At 41.8% G+C, this 20,495-nt stretch overlaps 1 protein-coding gene across 2 annotated transcripts; it reads left to right on the forward strand.

Annotated features, from left to right (window-relative positions):
* LOC120047831 (CD81 antigen-like) lies at positions 1-20,440 on the forward strand. 2 transcript variants are annotated; one of them, XR_005476938.1, is made up of 9 exons: positions 1-173; positions 5,469-5,583; positions 16,773-16,870; positions 16,988-17,062; positions 17,326-17,451; positions 17,607-17,705; positions 17,807-17,890; positions 18,012-18,670; positions 18,846-20,440. XR_005476938.1 is itself a non-coding variant. In XM_038993376.1 (8 exons), exons 1-8 carry the CDS (start codon positions 108-110, stop codon positions 18,072-18,074), a joined length of 726 nt encoding a protein of 241 aa, XP_038849304.1. In that variant the 5' UTR covers positions 1-107; the 3' UTR covers positions 18,075-20,440. The 2 variants fall into 2 exon arrangements, 1 of the variants encoding a protein (XP_038849304.1); XM_038993376.1 differs by having other exon boundaries at positions 18,012-20,440.
* Positions 20,441-20,495: the final 55 nt, after the last annotated feature.

Genomic DNA, 20,495 nt, shown 5'->3' on the forward strand with positions numbered 1-20,495 from the left:
AGAGTCCAGTGGGGGGGGGGAAACGGATTATTTTCATTCAACAACCGCCTGGCCTTGTGTCTCTTGCCCGTCGCATCACCACCGAAAGGGATCTGAATACTTCAACTATGGGAGTCGAAGGCTGCACTAAATGTATCAAATACATGCTTTTCTTCTTCAACTTCATCTTCTGGGTGAGACTTTTTTCTTGTTATATAGACTTTTAACTGGTCAAGCATTTGGTTGTTTGTCTATAGGGGCAGTAACCTCCCCCTCTTCCTGCTAAAAATAGTTCGTGATTTATTTTGTCTTTTTTGTTGATGTTGTTGCCAAATAGGTATACGATCTGGGGAAAACCTCACCCAAATAGGCCTGCAGATGCCGATGTAGTAGTCTTATTTGTTTTATTTTTATATTTTTATTCAAATAAAATAAAAATAGCGGTTTTGTTTTTGAATAGACCTAGACTCGTAGCCTATGCGGCCATATGGAGATATGAGGTGCGTTCTTATTTATCGCGAATATGGGTAGAAGAGCAGCCATATTTTAGGAACCGCAACGGGAACAGACCGTCACGATATGTGAAGATTCGAAATTATGTTGCTAACTAAAATAATGATAGAAATAATAACCGAGTGCAGGATATGATTGCCCGGAATATGACTGTGCAGGAACTAAGAACATAGGTTGTGGTCCGTTTTCGGCTACAGATCACATTTCAGGCGTTGTTTAGATTGGAATACCTCGATGTTGTCCCTCCATAATCTCATACTTACACCCCTAATTTTCAGTAGTGTTTTTGCCTCCAAAGAACTTGATTAAATTCTGCCATTTTTTATTTTACTAAAAGAGGCCCGTTAATCATTGTGTAAATCCCCCGAAATGCCTTTCTATCTGTGATTCATTGGGGAACTTTAATTGTGGATGACTCATTTGGATGGAGGGAAACTTTGACAAAAAGAGCACAAACGTTTATGCAAATTTTTCAAAACCCAACAGATTTTCACTCCATCCTTTCATTAGTGGAAGTGAAATGTTCCTTAGTCTTTTTATGTCCCTGTGTGAACCATTCACTTGTGTAAATTGGTCTGGTATAACATTTAGTCAGAAGACATATCTTTTTTATTTAACTAGGCAAGCCAGATACAATGACGGCCTGGAAAAAGGCCTCCTGCGGGGATGGGGCTGGGATTAAAAATACATGAAATAAAAATATATGACAAAACGCACATCACAACAAGAGAGACAACACAACACTATATATTATTTATTTCACCTTTATTTAACCAGGTAGGCTAGTTGAGAACGCGTTCTCATTTGCAACTGCGACCTGGCCAAGATAAAGCATAGCAATTCGACACATACAACAACACAGAGTTACACATGGAATAAACAAACATACAGTCAATAACACAGTAGAACAAAGAAAACAAAAAGTCTATATACAATGAGTGCAAATGAGGTAAGATAAGGGAGTTAAGGCAATAAATAGGCCATGGTGGCGAAGTAATTACAATATAGCAATTAAACACAGGATATAAATAGAGACCTAAGACAAAAACATAGCATGGTAGCAACACAACATTGCAGCATGGTAGCAACACAACATGGCAGCAGCACAAAACAGGGTACAAACATTATTGGGCACAGACAACAGCACAAAGGGCAAGAAGGTAGAGACAACAATACAACATGCAAAGCAGCCACAAGTGTCAGTAAGAGTGTCCATGATTGAGTCTTTGAATGAAGCGATACAGTTAAAACTGTCCAGTTTGAGTGTTTGTTGCAGCTCGTTCCATATTATTTTGTCTTGAGGTGTATATTTTTATTATAGGGATATGTTATTGATTGATGATTAGGCAGAAGTATTCTTAAGAGCGTGTATAGAACCACAACAATCAGAAGGACATGTATTGGTAGACCTCCGGACTATTGTTGTAAACATATCCCTAACGCTACTTTGGGTGACCCCAGATTAGGTGAGGGCACTGCATGTGAAAAATCATTGACTGTGCCAAGACACGCACTTGTGCATGTGGGAGTGAAATTCATTGTGAGTCTTGGCTCAGTCATGAAGAAGGTTGGAAAGGATGAATTATAGTAGGAGCTGGGGTGTGGCATAGCAGTCATCAGTGGAGACTAAGAGATACTCATTTTAAGATTCATGATTGCTTAAGTGGTTGCATGGATTGATGTCAGGTCTTTTGCTTGCTCAATGACCATATCCATTAGACTGGACATGTATATCATCCATTCTCTTTTCTCTCAAGGGTAATTCATCCAAAGGCTGTCATTGTAAATTAAATTTAAGGCATTTCCCCCAATAATTGTTTAGGGGTTGCTACCCTTGCCATTTTGCATATGTTGAACAGGTGGCTTCAAGAACAAGCTGGCAAAAAATAAATCTCTATTTAATCTAATTACCTTTAGTTTGAACACATCCTTTCACATGAAAACCTTTGTTCATTCCTGTGGATTGCCTTTTGAGCCGCGACAACAAGTCATTGAGATATATCAAATACAATTCTGATTTAAACAATGCCAGGGGATGTCCTCTTGTACCCGCGTTCCAAGGACAAGACTGATGGGTCTCTCAGAATATAAATCAGAGTAGAGTTGAAAGGGGCTGGTGGCTGACCCGTGGTTTACAGGATCTGCATTTGAGCCATTCCCACCACCAGCAGCAGCATGCCAAGCATTTTACAACCCCCTGCACACAAGGCATGTGGCAGAAATAGCCCTCTCACTAGACTGCAGTAAAAAGAGCTGAGGTGCTAGGGCAGTAAGGTGGTATGTTATCTGGTCCCAGACAGACAGATAGCAGCAGCAAGGCATGTAGTTCTGTAGTATCAGGATACAGTTATAATACAGCAAAGGGGAAACACAGTGGGGTACTGGCACTGAGGTATACTATGTTGTGTTTGCCAGTCATAGTACAGGAAGAACATGTACTGTACTTCCTCGCACAGATAAGTGACACATTTATCTCTCGAACTCTGAACATGCTGAAAATGCTCTTTCTCGGGCAAGAGTTGAGGGAAGTCAGATAAGCAGTTCATGATGTGTACTTGAAGATAGTAGCTGTTTTGGTGTGTTCTGTGAATTTAACTTTTTAGCTAACATGGAAATGACATGATTAAGTTCATCTGATAGGGTTAATATAATGATATGGGTGGACTCTCTTGCAAGTCACTTGGTTGGCCTCGTACCACTTTGATGATGATAATAATAATAATAATGGATTGGATTTGAATGCTCACACCTGTGTCGTATCATTGTAATTTCTAAAGTAACAATATTGTATAAACATTTTGTTAGCTAATAATTATGTTAGTGGAATAGTGACTGTTGTCTGTGGTGACATCTTTTTTGTGGCCTATAAAACCAACTCTAAGTAGATTGGGGCTTGATCAGTACATGGATGGGAGGAGGCAATGGAAAGAAGCACTGTACTTGGGATAGAACCATGGAATACTTTCCAAACTGTTTAACATCCTACAGTGGAATCTTGCCGCAGAAACCACACAGATAATCAAACACAGTGGAATATCTCTGTTGCCCTCATAAGGCTTTGGTGTCCTGATAGGAAAAGGAGTCCAAAGTTCCCTTCTTCATTGAGACCCCCTGGCGTGGAAGCAAACTGACTGTGCACTGACATGCTACCTCTGTTATTTTCCCCATGCAGCCACCTGTCTCTGCAGGTTGCTCGCAGGCCAGTCTGTTGGAAAGGCGAAAGAGATGAGACCTGACTTATTGCGGGGGGGGGCTCGTAGTGTGTCTACAGTAGATATCGGAGCGGCCCTTTGCCCATACTGGGAACAGCAACAGCTGACAGGGGTGAGGGAAGACTCCCAAAAGAGGAGGGTGACAATAGAGCTGCAGAGAACTGGCATGCCTTTCCAGACACTGGACTTCATCCACTGCTCTTATTCATAGTTTTTCCCTAGCAACACCTAAGGAATTTGTTTTTAACTTTATATACTATTGGGACCATTAGGCCTCAATATAGAATTTGGAAATAAGTATGGACTCTTTCCATTTGTGAGAAAACAAAGTTAATAACAAGTTTATATTAAACATTGTATGATACAGCATCATATTAATGTAATTTATGTACACTATACTGTGTCTCGGGGTCTGTGTCTGTCTCAAGTACTAGATACAGTATATTCATGTCCAAATTACAAAAATCCCAAAAGAAACGACTGTGCAGACGTCTCTCTTGGCTGCTCCAGAATGCAACCGTTCAGGGGCCTCACCCTTTGGCAGGCTGCAGTGTTGATCTGGTTGCCAGGCAGCAGCGAGCCTCAGCAGTGGAATGAAGCTTTCTGAGGGAGATGTGGAGGAGAGAAGAGCAGAGAGGCTGGGTAGGGAAGGCTATTTTCAGGAATGAACTCAACCAGAGGGACCATGATTAATATACAGCTAACTTAGGTTAAGTCTTAACATATTCCTTCTGGGAAGATATGGGTTAGATATATTACATTTCACTAACCTAATAAACCTTTTGGAGTTAAGTCCAGTTAGATGGATTTTACCAACTGCAGGGCAGAGGTACAGTAGTAGTTTGTAGAGACACTGACTCCAGGTACAGGAAGCCTTAGTGAAAGCTCTCTTCATCTGAAGCATTACAGCCACCACCCCACTGTCAGAGAGGGTGGGGTGGTGGTCTCTTCCAGTGTTCTGTGTTGTTATGCAGCTATTAACAGATGTGGCTGTGCTTTCATATCATAAGGTAGGGCAGGGGGCTAACAGGACTCTGGGGGAGTGGTTGGGTGAGCAGGGCCTCCTTTGTCCTCCACTTGTCTGGACATTCCTTAGTCAGAGTTGTGCTGCCTGTGTTTGTTGGGACTGCAGCAGAAGCGGTGCTGTGTAGATTAATTACCTAAGCACCAACGCTCCCCATCCTAATAGCAACCGTAAAGATCTATCAACACCAATCCACTCTTGGCGTCCCCAGCTGCTATACTGCTGAATAGAATAAAACATTTATTTAGAAATGAATCTTTGAATAACGCCTCACTTTCCCCACTTCTTCTGTCCTCCTATGTTCAGCTCTGTGCAGTTTCTGGAGAGGCACTAGACAGGGGGCCAAGAAGTCCCCCATTCTCAGAGCCAAAATGGAGACTATGGTAGAAAATACTTTTCACTGTTCATCCAAATTCAGGGAGAAACCAGACACTGCTGAAATAGAAACCTGGGCTGTATAAAAGTTCAGTCAGTTTAGGTAAAGCATGGAGTCACAGGGATTCCACCATTGACTCCTACATTGGCAGGGAGATGAGGAAGAGACACTGTTGCTTTAGAGAAGAGGGTGGTGGAAGTGACAATGTTCAGTCTGCAAAGAACATGAACAACACTGAAGTTCTATTTGCTACACCTAACAAAATAAGGCTTCAAAGTGAATTATGCAAGGTCAATTAATGTTGGTTCTTCTATGTGAGTGCATGTGTCTATTCCAATTTTCTCATTCCCTCTCTTCTGTCCAGCTCACAGGAGGTGTGGTCCTGGGCGTGGCTCTGTGGCTTCGACATGACGGCCACACCAGCAGCCTGCTAGAGTTGAAGTTTGACGGCCATCAAGCACCAACCACCTTCTTAAACAGTAAGTACTTTAACACTCTCCCTCCTTGTCTTCAGAATATACTGTACCATGCATTTAACATGGTGAATATGTGTGTTATAAACATGGTGTTGTGAGCTGGGTTCTCTCTTATTTGACACCTGGTCCATTGTGTCGTTGTACTCCCCTGGAGTGCTCAGGGACAAGGTCAAGCAGAACAAACAGTATCCCAATGCTCCACTGATCCCTCAGTGTTTTCTAAAATGGCAGATTCCACTTTTCTACTATTATGGCCAAAGTGATCAAACGTAATGGGAGTTCCTTTAGGGTTACTGAAGTAGTTTAATTAAATGATTCAAAATAGGGGTTCATTTGATTTCTGTCAATCAGGGGTGTGGGTTCATTTGGAAAAATAAATGCCATCAGTGAGGAATTGTAAATTCCCTCAGTTAACCTTTTTATGAAGGGGTTTACAGAATGAAAAGTCCCCTGTGTTATCAGGAAGAATGTAGCCTATGTTGCTCATGTAACAGTATTAACTTTAGTCCGTCCCCTCGCCCATACCCGGGCGCGAACCAGGGACCCTCTGCACACATCAACAACAGTCACCCACGAAGCATTGTTACCCATCGCTCCACAACAGCCGCGGCCCTTGCAGAGCAAGGGGAACCACTACTTCAAGGTCTCAGAGCAAGTGACGTCACCGATTGAAACGCTATTAGCGCGCACCACCGCTAACTAGCTAGCCATTTCACATCGGTTACACTCACATGTTGAGCAAGAAACATGTTTATCCAATATCTTTGTTTAGACAACTACTACCCACACATACTTCCAGTTTCAGAATAAGACTTGTGTATCTACCAAACATTTACAGGTATTTTGGTTTAGTACAAGTACTGCGACAGTAGTATTGGGTTTATACCTCACAATTCACTGAATACTATCGTTCTTGTGGCAGTCCACTATGTATGTATTCTGGACTGAGGTTGCCAGGGATTTTCCCATTGCACTAAAAAGGGAGATCCCGTCTGGTAATCGTATTATTCTTAGTTAGCAGCTGGGTGTTTTGGGCTATGACCAATTGTTCTATAGCTGCGGTCTTTATTTCTGTCTGAAAGAAGACCAAAAGCACCCTAAGCAAGGGTCGCAGCACTCTAACCCCAAATGTGTTGCGAAAGTGTCACAACAGACCAGCTATATAAAACATTCTGTCACCACCACATCCTGCATTAAGTCGTACCCATGTAACAGTATGGGTGGAATTCAAATAGAAGAAGCCATAGCGGTGTTAACGCGCTATCTCTGTTGAGAAACTGTTGCTGAGCGCACACACATTTCTTATTCTGAAAACTGTAAACATCATTTTTATGTTGTCATTTTCCTAGCCTACATTAAGGCCTTGACATGTTTTGGAGGCTTGGACAATTCTCCAGAGAGGATCAACTGTCTGTTTTTCTGACCATGACAATGATTCCACACACCAAGTGGATCAGGTTTTCAGTTTCACTATTATGTCAACTTTGATATTCTCCTGTCTCACCCCCCACTACTCCCTGTCTCTCACTAGGCCTCTCTCTCTCTCTCTCTCTCTCTCTCTCTCTCTCTGTCTCTGTCTCTGTCTCTGTCTGTCTGGGTCCTATTCCCTCCCTGTTCTTAAAGGAATCTTGGCATAATGCTGACCATGATTATATTTCTGACCTAATGGAAATCCCGTGGCTCTTAGAAACCAAGTTCTGTAAGAGGCATTTGTTAAATAGCAACAGGAAAGGGAGTAATTGATTGTTTTCGTCACATCCTCTCTTTCTTAAGGTTACGACATTAAAATCAGTCAAAACGCTTTTCTAAGTAATTTTTGTGAGTAAGACAATGATAAACACAGCCTTGTGTAGAGTTTGTGCATTCTTACACTAGGTTAATTGTTGTTTTATAAGAGACAAAAGCTCTCATTTCAGCACTGTGGTCATTCGCCTGTCATGATTAACCAGACGTTATTAACATAGATATTAGCCGACTAACATCCATCTTACCCAAGTGATATCTAACTGCATAATGCATGACATTATAATCATCTACAAGATTGTAAATTCCCAGTCATTACAAGGCATAGCTTCAAATGTAAGACCAACTTCAAATCTTTGAATGCAACTGTCTCAACAATTAAGCGATTCCGGCAAAGTGAAGACTCATTAAAATATCCTGAAATAGTCTATTAGAGGAAGGCATTACCCCACTCACTTTGTGCATGAATTTGAAAGTGTTTATGGTGTTCTTCTTGTAGTACACAATTGGTAGTGGAAGTGACACTAGTAGGTCGCTCATATGTATTATCAGCTTCCATTTTGTGTGTTTCGTTGGGTCAGAGACTGGATGCGTCCCAAATGGCACCATACTCCCTACATAGTGCACTACTTTTGGTCAGGGCCCATAAGTAATGCAATATGAAAGGAATAGGATGCCATTTGGGACATAGTCTGTGAAGTTGGAATAGAAGGGATGGTGATGGGAAGTTCCACTGTAATGGCCTGGGCAGGCCTTGACCTCATGGGGCTCCATGGACACAGCCCCCTTTGTCCCAGCCCAGTGGGTTGCCATCGATGGCTGGGGACAGCTGAAGGGGCTGCACAGCCAGGATAGCAATACCTGCTATGGAAAGGGTGGGCAAACTTTTAGTCTCGAGGGCCACATCGGGACTTTGAAATTCAATAGAATTTAAAAATGTATATATATTTATTTTTTTCCTAAGTTGTTTGTCAAAATTAATTTGGGGGCCAGAAAGCCGACAGTTATTTTAAAATATATAGGCCCATTGTAATTTCTACACATACTTTCTATCTAGTTTTAGACATCCAACAGTGGCCTGATTGAATGGGCTATAGTTTGCCCACCTCTGTGCAAGGGGATATCATAATGCTATTGATCTGCTTTGTGAGAGTAGCAGTAGGAAGTACTGCAGCCTTGCTACTGTACAACTGCATCTCAGCTCACTGGTCACCATAGCAGCACCCACCCGTAGCACGCGCTCCAGCAGGTATCTCTCACTTGTCACCCCCAAAGCCGATTCTTCCTTTGGCCGCCTCTCCTTCCAGTTCTCTGCTGCCAATGACTGGAACGAACTTCAAAAATCACTGAAGCTGGAGACTCATATCTCCCTCACTAGCTTTAAGCACCAGCTATCAGAACAGCTCACAAATCACTGCACCTTACATAGCTCATCTGTAAATAGCCCATCCAATCTACCTCATCCCCATACTGTATTTATTTATCTTGCTCCTATGCACCCCAGTATCTCTACTTGCACATTCATCTTCTGCACATTCTACCAATCCAGTGTTTAATTGCTATATTGTAATTACTTCGCCACCATGGCCTATTTATTGCCTTACCTCTCTTATCTTACCTCATTTGCACATGCTGTATATAGATTTTTCTACTGTATTATTGATTGTATGTTTGTTTATTCCATGTGTAACTCTGTTGTTGTATGTGTCGAACTGCTTTACTTTATCTTGGCCAGGTCGCAGTTGCAAATGAGAACTTGTTCTCAACTAGCCTACCTGGTTAAATAAATAAAATCTTGATACTGGATGTATGTTGTAGAAATGTTATACTTTGGAAAATAAGCAAGTAAGGACTCAAATTCATCATGCTTGATAATTGGTGATATTGTATCGATGTTGATTCATTGGAACTTTTGAAATAGTAGCTCTGTGTTCTAAAAGCAACTTTCCCAGCTAGTGATTGTGAAAGTTAAGGGATTTGTACTTGCCTATTGCTCCAGTGGTCTGTCAGTGAGAACAGATCCAGTGTATGATGTTTGCTAGTTTGAACAATTCTGGTCCAAAGTGTAAATGTTTTATGAGACAGTCTGGTTATGTTCAGATGGAACTGGGCGCCTCACCACAACACAGTACTGTATTGCAGAGAGCAAGAACCTTTGTGGCGTGCACAGGAAGTTACACACCCAGCCTCACAGGAAAAGACAAACAGACATTTGCCTTTGACCTATAACCAGATTTAACCCACATAACCCACATTACCTTACATTACGCAATCAACCCATATTGAGGAACAGAGAACGAGAGTGGATCTCAAATTAAAATAAGTGTGATTTAAATGTTACATTAACTACAACCAATAAAACCACAGTTAAATGTAATGTAATTTTGTCAGGACTTGGGTGGTACTCAGGTTCCTCTCAAGCCTTGTGAGGTTGGACAGAGGAGAGAGGTAAGAGGGTAATTCTACAGGCCCATTAAACACTCAGTGGGAGTAAACACACGGTACTATGTCCACTTTTCTGTTGATAGATTCCAGTAAAGGCCCACCCATGAGGGGAGAAGATGCCAGAAGATGCTTATTAGCGCCACCCCTGCCCCAGGAGTCTAAATTTGCACTCCCGCTCATACCTCTCGCTACCACTTCCTCTAGATAATGTCCTTTAAGTAGAGATATTATATAACAGTAATGGAGCCTGTATGGTTTATGTAACACTGAACTGCTTCCAGAGTCTGGACTCTGCATGTCTTAAAAAGCTGGTGTTCCACTATATGACCCCCAGATGCACTCCTCTGTCATGTTCAGCTCTAGTGTGGCATCACTCACACTTCACTGTCAGATACTGTGTAGTTAGTTGGCTGTGGTTGTATGACTACGTTGAGGTTACTAAAAGCAGCAAGGGATTTGTCCTGCTTCTCAGGGGGTCAAACTTGTCCGCCCTTTTGTATACTCCACATGAAATTCCTTCCTTGTGCGGTGAACTTCCTTCATAAACGTCCTCTCTCTGACCTCAATTTTCACTAGCTGCAACGTTCAAAATCTGCATTCAGAGTTGGCTTCATGAATCATCTTCCTTGTTAGGTCATTCATTTTATCATTTGTAAATTCATGTCAGAAGGGTAAACATATCACAATAAAGGAGGTAAAATGGAGGGGGAAGTGAACTTGCAATAGAAGAAACTACAGCCATTTAGCCTTGATTCGGATGAAGATGCACAATGTCCATGCAGATCTAATAAACAGTAGCCAACTGGAGCACAATCCATCCTCAGGATTTCCAATGATGTTGTGGATGTTTTCAGGGCATTATTTTAACATATATTCTCTCCAGCCACTTCAGAGATGATTAAGAGAAACCAAGAGACTGTGGTTGTTTTTCAGCAACTGGGTTTGTATGTCCTTCAACAATTTACTTGCTTGTTTGAAACATGCAAAAACAAATGGAACAGGAGAGGGACATTAACGTACACACAGCACAAAAAAGAGTAAAAATCACAGCCTGCCCATTACATAAAGTATTTTTCTCTTCAGAGCATGGTCCTTGTTGCTTTTTTTTTTTTTTTATGAAAGGAAAAAATTCCTCACCAGTCTCCTCCCTCATACTCCCCCACCCTCTTCTTGAGAAAGTTTCCCCTCTAGCCTGTTACTTTCTACTGAAGTTCAGCTTTGTCCCCATCTGTTTGTGTTTAACATCTGTGTTGCACTCTCTCCTTCCTCTTCAGCTCTGTCTACCTCCCTCTGTCCTCGTTTTCTCTTCCTCCTTCCTTTGTTTTGTCACTCCTCTCTCCACCTCCCTACCACTCTCTCTATCATCTCAATCCTCTTGTTTTTATCTTGCTCTGTCCATCTTTCTCTTTTCGCTCATGCCTATACCTTCTCCTCCTGTGATAGGCCCCACGCAGCACATCTGGGCACTCTAGCACTGGTGTGGAGAGCCTGATGTCATAGAGTGCACTGGTTCCAGAGCTGGTGTTGGACCTCATGTTTCCTCTCACTCAAGGGTCTTTCCCCTCTGAGCCAGCTGCTTGCCCAGAGATTTAATGAGATTAACAGATGCGTTAGCTTTCACAGGCATGCACACACGCATGCACATGGACACACAAGCACACACACAACTTTTCTGGAAAGTACTGTACTATCCAGTACCACGGTGCTGTATCAGTTTTCATGTGCACAGGCTGGTACAGCCTCTACATGTTTTTCCGCAGCCAAAGACACATTCAGGTAGTGACATAAGCAGTGGCTTTTCAGTTTGTACGAGGTAGCGGAGCTCACGTCACACCCGTACCGTAGAAGTTTAGAATGTAGTCTGTGGCATTGAATTTAAACTTAACACAATTATCGGTAACTGGCCTATATGGTGTACATTGGAATCTAACTTCAAGTTTAGTGTTTATTACACGCAAAGAAAGTGTATCCTCCAGAGAGACCGATAATAGTTTGAATAAAACAAGAACTGAAACACAATGAGGTCAGGAGTCAAACTTTTTCTAGATGACCTGGGGGTGGTCAGCACTTCTCCCTGTTTCTCATATAATTTCCATACAAGCAATGACCAGTGATAACTCAGTGGAAATCCATTGTACTGTATATCCTTGGTCATGCACCCAAGAACAATGTGTTTCAAATAAACATAAGATCCATTTGAAGCATCTTGTATTATTTATCTTTACCTGAAGGATTTAACACATACAGTACTTGACAAAGTGCAGTTTTCAGAATATTCTTCCGTGCCTATAATAATCAAACTAGTCAAATGATATGTACAAAAGGCAAAGAGTGAATAGTATCCTTAGAATGGGCCCCGGGTCTCTTCGGGGCACTACACTCTTAGAAAAAAGGTTTCTTCGGCCATCCCTACAGGAGAACCTGTTTTGGCTTCAGGTAGAACCCTTTTGGGGTCCAGGTAAAAACCCTTTTGGGTTCCATGTAGAGGTAGAGTTTTTTTTTTTTTACACCTTTATTTAACTAGGCAAGTCAGTTAAGAACACATTCTTATTTTCAATGACGGCCTAGGAACGGTGGGTTAACTACCTTGTTCAGGTGCAAAACGACAGATTTTTACCTTGTCAGCTCAGGGATTCAATCTTGCAACCTTACAGTTAACTAGTCCAACGCTCTAACCACCTGCTTTACATTGCACTCCACAAGGAGACTGCCTGTTACGCGAATGCAGTAAGAAGCGAAGGTAAGTTGCTAGCTAGCATTAAACTTATCTTATAAAAAACAATCAGTCAATCATAATCACTAGTTAACTACACATGGTTGATGATATTACTAGTTTATCTAGCGTGTCCTGCATTGCATATAATCGATGCGGTGTGCATTTGCGAAACAGGACTGTCGTTGCTCCAACGTGTACCTAACCATAAACATCAATGCCTTTCTTAAAATCAATACACAGAGTATATTTTTAAGCCTGCATATTTAGTTAATTATTGCCTGCTAACCTGGCTCGTTGCGAACTCTGTGAAGACTATTTCTTCCTAACAAAGACAGCCAACTTCGCCAAACGGGGGATGATTTAACAAAAGCGCATTTGCGAAAAAAGCACAATCGTTGCACGACTGTACCTAACCAGAAACATCAATGCCTTTCTTAAAATCAATACACAGAAGTATATATTTTTAAACCTGCATATTTTGCTAAAAGAAATCCAGGTTAGCAGGCAATATTAACCAGGTGAAATTGTGTCACTTCTCTTGCGTTCATTGCACGCAGAGTATATGCAAAGGTTTGGGCCGCCTGGCCCGTTGCGAACTAATTTGCCAGAAATTTACGTAATTATGACATAACATTGAAGGTTGTACAATGTAACAGGAATATTTAGACTTATGGATGCCACCCATTAGATAAAATACGGAACGGTTCCGTATTTCACTGAAAGAATAAACGTTTTGTTTTCGAGATGATAGTTTCCGGATTCTACCATATTAATGACCTAAGGCTCGGATTTCTGTGTTATTATGCTATAATTAAGTCTATGATTTGATAGAGCAGTCTGACTGAGCGATGGTAGGCACCATCAGGCTCGTAAGCATTCATTCAAACAGCACTTTTGTGCGTTTTGCCAGCAGCTCTTTGCAATGCTTCAAGCATTGCACTGTTTATGACTTTAAGCCTATCAACTCCGGTTACACCAGCCTAATGTCAGATGTGAAATGGCTAGCTAGTTAGCGGGGTGCGCGCTAATAGCGTTTCAAATGTCACTTGCTCTGAGACTTGGAGTAGTTGTTCCCCTTGCTCTGCATGTGTAACTAACAGTATAACTTTAAACTGTCCCCTCGCCCCGACACGGGCGCGAACCAGGGACCTTCTGCATACATCAACAACTGACACCCACGAAGCATCGTTACCCATCGCTCCACAAAAGCCGCGGCCCTTACAGAGCAAGGGGCAACACTACATCTAGGTTTCAGAGCAAGTGACGTAACTGATTGAAACGCTACTAGCGCGTACCCGCTAACTAGCTAGCCATTTCACATCCGTTACACATGGGTAATGCTGCTTCGAGGGTGGCTGTTTTTCGATGTGTTCCTGGTTCGAGCCCAGGTAGGAGCGAGGAGAGGGACGGAAGCTATACTGTTACACTGGCAATACTAAAGTACCTATTAGAACATCCAATAGTCAAAGGTATATGAAATACAAATCGTATAGAGAGAAATAGTCCTATAATAACTACAACCTAAAACTTCTTACCTGAAAATATTGAAGACTCATGTTAAAAGGAACCACCAGCTTTCATATGTTCTCATGTTCTGAGCAAGGAACTTAAACGTTAGCTTTCTTACATGGCACATATTGCACTTTTACTTTCTTCCCCAACACTTTGTTTTTGCATTATTTAAACCAAATTGAACATGTTTCATTATTTATTTGAGGCTAAATTGATTTTATTGATGTATTATATTAAGTTAAAATAAGTGTTCATTCAGTATTGTTGTAATTGTCATTATTACAAAAAAAAATATATATATAAATCGGCCGATTTTAATTGGTATCGGACTTTTTGGTCCACCAATAATCGGTATCGGCGTTGAAAAATCATAATCGGTCGACCTCTAGTTCCATGTAGAACCCTCTGTGGAAGAGGGTTCTACATGGAATCAAATAGGGTTCTTCAAAGGGTTCCACTATGGAGTCAGCCGAAGAACCCTTTTAGGTTCTAGATAGACAAAAAGGTGCTAAGAGTGTAGGTCACCATTCATCCACTATGAGTGAGGTCAGAGTAGGTCACATCAGGGGCTCTGATGTTTGGAACCTCTTGATTAATCAACCAGAAGAAAGACTATTTACCTCAGACCAAAGCCTACACTATTTCACCATATTTGTAATTACACATATTATTTGTGTTTTAACATTTACAATTTTTGGTAATAATAAAAAGATCCAGTTTGGTTGAAATGCCCTTTTCTTCCCAATGGAAAGACTGTGTAGGCTCTGTTCACTCTTCCCTCTAATTTAGTGGTATCCAATTATGTCTTATGGTAGCAACCATGTTCTCACTAGTACACAAGTGGGTAGGAAGGATGATTCAAACGTTGGTCATATGAAATCTAGAGAGCTACCATGTGTCATCAGTGCCACCGCTTCCCACAAGAAAAAAAACATGTTTTTGCTGCTCACCACAGGTCACAAATACAAAAATGTTGAGTTTTCTCTGAGGCTGTTTGGATTATCCAACTGAGGCCTCCAGACTAGTCTGCGGTTTTAGCCAACCAGTTGACTCTCAGAGCAACATTTTTAGAACTTGTATATAGATGAAAACTAAGATGAAAGGAAATACATTGTTGATAATGCATAGATTGGTCAAATGCATGAACGGATGGATATATCTCAAACAAGTGGTAAAGAAAAGGGAAAGAGAGAGAAGGGCGTGATACTGCATCGACCCACTGCTAAACATGCCGGTCACGCCCCTGTTTTGTTCTGATGATGTCATGGTAAGGGATGGCTGAGCAGCGCTCGTAAAAAGCTCCCCATCCGTGATTCAATTCCCCCGCCGCACAGCCACAATCAAGGAAATTGAAGGAGCACTTGGTCAGCCTCCAAGCCATCGATTTTTAAATGAGCCAGGCGAGCAGGCAGGAGAGAGGCGCTGTTCTGGCTGTCTGTGTCCCTTCACTGGAATATGAGGGGATGGGAGAGGACGAGAATCCAATAAGCTTTGCGATTACATTATACAGGACAAAAAAAAACATGAACCCAAATCGTGACCAGGCCCCTCCCTGTATCTATCAAGGACAGAGTAAAGGGATGGAATGGCAGTGTAGTCTGTGGGGTGTGGGTGGAGGTCTTAAGGATGATGGATGGGGAGAGGGAGAGGGAGAGATCATAGGAGACAGTGGCATACAGTACCCCTATTAAAAGCCCAGTATAGGGTCTCAAGCAAGGATGTGTTTTTCCCCAAGTTGGTTTATCAAAATTGGTACCGTAATACTTTGCATAAAGCCCCCATGAATTGAATTTCTGAGAGAGAAAGGGGACAAGAAAGAGAAGAGGCCTGTAAACTAAAGCATAACAAAATGACTTTCTTGAGCCAAAAATGAACATATTGTCTGTGGTTAGTCAGTCATTTCTACCCCGGTCTGCATTCACTGTTCAGCTGATAAATTGGTGCCACACAGCTCACCTCACACCAGCCCTATCTTCTCGGAACTACTATCCCCGCAAAACGTCAGGGCTGTCGTCATTGAAACAAAACTGAACAATAATGTTACGTGCCTTGGGAAGCGGTGGCTCAGGCAACTGTTGGACCACATGCTAAAGTTTAATGATGACGTCACAGGAAGTGTATATTATCACCTAAACCCCCTGATTGACATTCAGTGTGAGGCCCTAGGCATTAAATGCATAGTGGGACTATTTCTAAGCGCAGGTTTTATGATTGAATTTATGGGTAAAATCAGTCCAGCACACCAAGGTCAGTAGAGCTACCCTGGGTTTCCATGCTTACCATGCTAGCCCTGTCTGAGCATCTGATGGATGAACACAAGGCATGATGGAAGGGGCTAATGAAATCTGACCACACCAAGGAGCTGTAAAAACAAAACATGCACAGCTTGGCGAGAGACAACTTTGATATATTATAAACCTTTCAACTGAAAACAAAATATCCTTCCCCACTCCTGCATTCTCTTCAATTCTTATGCCATATGTTCTTCATAAGAATAACATTTATCTACAATGTTTGGATGTGTCTTGACACGAGACATGAATGCTTATTGCATTGGATTGAGAGCCAAGCACCTTGTGTAAATAACTGCAAAGTTTCCATATTTAGGCAGAATTAAAACATGCTAAACCAAATAAATAACACCAACTCATGCCACCTGGTGATAGTTAAGATGACTGCACTTATCATAAAGGAGTAAACACACTAGCAATGTTCTGTAGAATATTGACTAATGACAAAATTGTCTTTGTTTATTCTCTCTCCATTTCTATTTTAGGTGTTCACATCCTGATCGCTGTTGGCGCAGTGATGATGGTTGTCGGGTTCCTCGGCTGCTATGGTGCCATTCAGGAGTCTCAGTGTCTTCTTGGAACAGTGAGTCATACAGACAGAACACCATGCAGCAAAGAGTCACTTGTATGTGGTCTAGCCAGCCCATTCCCAGCTATCCCCTAAATTGTCCACTGAATGAATGGCTTTGTTTTCCTCCAGTTCTTTGCCTGCTTGGTGATCCTGTTCGCTTGTGAGGTGGCAGCTGGAATCTTTGGATTCATGCACAAAGATTCGGTGAGGACACATACAAATTCTGATCTTACACACAGAAACACATTGCACACACACACACACACACACAAAAACAAAATGTATATTGAAACACAGCGTAGCATACAGTACTACATGATCGAGTTAAAAGCCATTGATAATGTCAGTGTGGCTCTAATGTGATCATGACAAAGTAACTGAGGGTGGAATAACCACATTCAGTTATTCCTTCAGAGTTCCATATCTGTCATAACCTGACCAGACACATCCTGTCCTTTTGGTTGTAGATTTCCAAAGAGCTGATTACCTTCTATGACAATGTTTATGAGAACTCTGTAGTAAACACTATAACAGACCAGGACAAGGACAAGAAACAGGCTGCCGCTGCTGTGCTGAAGGTCTTCCATGAGACGGTAAGTCAAGCTCATACTTAAACTAAAAGAAAAACTGTCCAAAACTCACTTGTAAGCTGATTTTAAACACACGGTAAAGTGAATCTCATAGCAACATCCAAACAGACACACATCTCACTAATAAAGCTCCACTAACACGTGCCTTTTTCTTTTAGTTGGAATGCTGTGGTAGGGGCATCAGCAACGCGTTCACTACGTTAATCACCCAAGGTTTTACAGACATGTGCCCCAAGTCAGTCTCCGCTACCACTACAGTAAGTACTCTAGGGCCAACTATGAGGACAATACAGAATGTTGGTTATATAGTGCATAAGCCACAAAATACAATTTTGACTCGTGTTATTTTGTTTGACAGGACTGCCATGGAAAAATCAGGGAGCTCTTTAACGAGAAGGTTTACCTGATTGGCATCGCTGCCCTGATAGTTGCTATTATTATGGTGAGTATCATGAGAGTATGTAGCTTGTGTGGAAGTGTAGCTCATACAAGATAAGGGATCCTTGGCATCTCTATGAAGAGACCCATAATGCCCCTCTCATTTCTTTGTTCTCTCCTGTCAGATCTTTGAGATGACCTTTAGTATGGTCCTGTGCTGTGGGATCCGCAACAGCCCGGTGTACTAAAGTCCAGAGGGAAGAAGCAAGGGCTAGTGACCTCTGGAGATACTAGCCAATGACTGAAGGAAAATATTTATCTTCCTTTTTTGTTTTTATAGCCTGTCACTTCCTCAAATAGTTGCTTGCCAAGTTTGTCAGTTGTACAAGATCAAAAATGCATCTTCTCACACAGTTTTTGATAATGCGGTACCAACTATTCTTGTCAGTCACAGATAGCTGTTCAATATTTTGACTAATGTTAGTCTGTACAAAATGTTGAGGTTTACATTGGCATGGCATTTAAACACACACACACACACACACATGAGTACAGATCCTGGAATTATCTTGTTTTAATTGTAAAGTATTGCTACTTTGCTGGAGTCCAAAACATTGTATTCTGTTGGTTTATCAATCTTTTTTCAAATGTATATGTATAAACTGTATATATTTGCAGTGCTTTATGACTGGCAAGCATGGATATTGTATTGAATCCCTTCTCCCCACATTTTTCTGCACTCACTGCTTGTCTGCCTGACTTTTCTCCATAGACAACAACCAGAAAGAAACAGTGAATGGATACTATTGATTTGTCTGTCCCATCTAAAACCAAGATAATAGAGGTGATAGTTTCCCCTGTGCTTTTATAACACCTACCAATCTAAGCCATAAAGAGACCCCATGCCTCCAAGCCTTATGAGTGGAATGTCCCATCCTCCCCAACAACACCTTGTTCTTGTAAAACTACATTGAATGTCCTGTCCTTAACCTATTGCTGTGTACTATGCATACCTACAGAAGCTTCACCTCCTAGGCTGGCGCAGCGGACAAACGCACTGCAGTGCTGAGGCGACACTACAGCATGGGGTTCGAACCCAGACACAACCGGCCGTGACCGGGAGCCCCATAGGATGGCGCAATTGGCCCAGTGCCGTCTGGGGTAGGGGAAGGTTTGGCTGGTGGGGCTTTCCTTGGCTCATCTTGCTATAGCGACTCCTTGTGACAGGTCTGGATGCCTGCAAGCTGACTCCAATCATCAGTTGAACAGTATTTCCTCTGACACATTGGTGCAGCTGACATCTGGGTTAAGAGAGCAGTGTAATAAGAAGTAGGCAGCCAGGCTGGTCATGTTTCGGAGGACGCATGACTCAACCTTCACCTCTCCTGAGCGAGCCCGTTGCAGAGATGAGCCAAGGGACCTAATACGGGGTAAAAAATACGCTGGGCCTGGTTAGTACTTGGTCGGGAGACCGCATGGGAATACCAGCTGCCATAAACGCAAAAAAAAAAAATTGTCACCTTCAGCCGTTCAAACAAATCTAGTTTATTTTCAAAGAATCCTTTTTATGCCTGCTTGTTATACTCTAACAGTCAAACATCTTATTATGCTGGGACTTGCCGGACAATGTTGTATCTGTGCTGTATGATGATACTGTATAATACCACTGACCATGCAGTTGTGAGAGGTTGTGTTTGTGTCAGGAAGTCAAATACTGGCCATGTTAACAAGTCAAGTCCACGACCAACCCACCACTAGGGGGCAGACCTGTTGTGATGCTTCATGGTATTCCATTGCTATGGTTCCAAAGCCAGGGGGAGCTCTTGTCATACATTCTTGCTCCACTGTGACTTTGGTTGCCTGCTCAACTGCAAAGCACTTCTTACCAGTTCCATTTCGATCTTCAGCTTCCCTTCAGAGTTCACAGATTTGAATCTGATCCATTAGATGGCTAGGTGGAGCTATCATCCTATTATCTACACCCATCCAGTCCTTTCAGATCTGTTAACACTGAAGGGGTAGGGGCTAGGGACTGAAAAGGAACCAGGCCCTTAACATTCACCTATATACACACATAAGCACTTAAACACTCACACATACTCACTCCATCATTTGTGTAGTCCTACATAATAGACTGTATGGCTTTCTAAGCCAACCAAAACCTAGTCTTGTTAACACATAATGCCTATGCTGATATATGGTTAAGTGTCTTGTATCATGTACAGCTATATATTATTGTACTAATGACCATGTAAAGACAATGTAGCTATGCCTTTCATTGTGATATTTTGTCTGGTACGTTGTCAAAAGAAAAATGGGTGTCGGCTTCAGTGGCAGTGTGCAGGACTGAGAAATCAGTTGAGTTACTAAAGGTTGGGAAGATTAGCAACATGGCTGTATATGCTGTACAACACAAAGGTGAAAGAACAATGCCAGCAAAAGAGTGTCTCTCTTTAGTATCTATGTCACTGCCCTACTGTAAAAACACTATACACAATGTAGTGACTTGAGACTCAATAGCCCACTGCCACTTAAATCTGTGCCCTTTCTCCTGTTTTAGATTTTGGTTTTGTTGCCCAAGTATTAAGGGATTAAATGTATTTTACAAATAATGCATGATGTCCATTACTTTATTTTTTATTCTCTATTCATTGTTAGTATAAGGAACA

This window comes from Salvelinus namaycush, chromosome 1 (genome assembly GCF_016432855.1).
Source record: "Salvelinus namaycush isolate Seneca chromosome 1, SaNama_1.0, whole genome shotgun sequence".
NCBI lineage: Eukaryota > Metazoa > Chordata > Actinopteri > Salmoniformes > Salmonidae > Salvelinus > Salvelinus namaycush.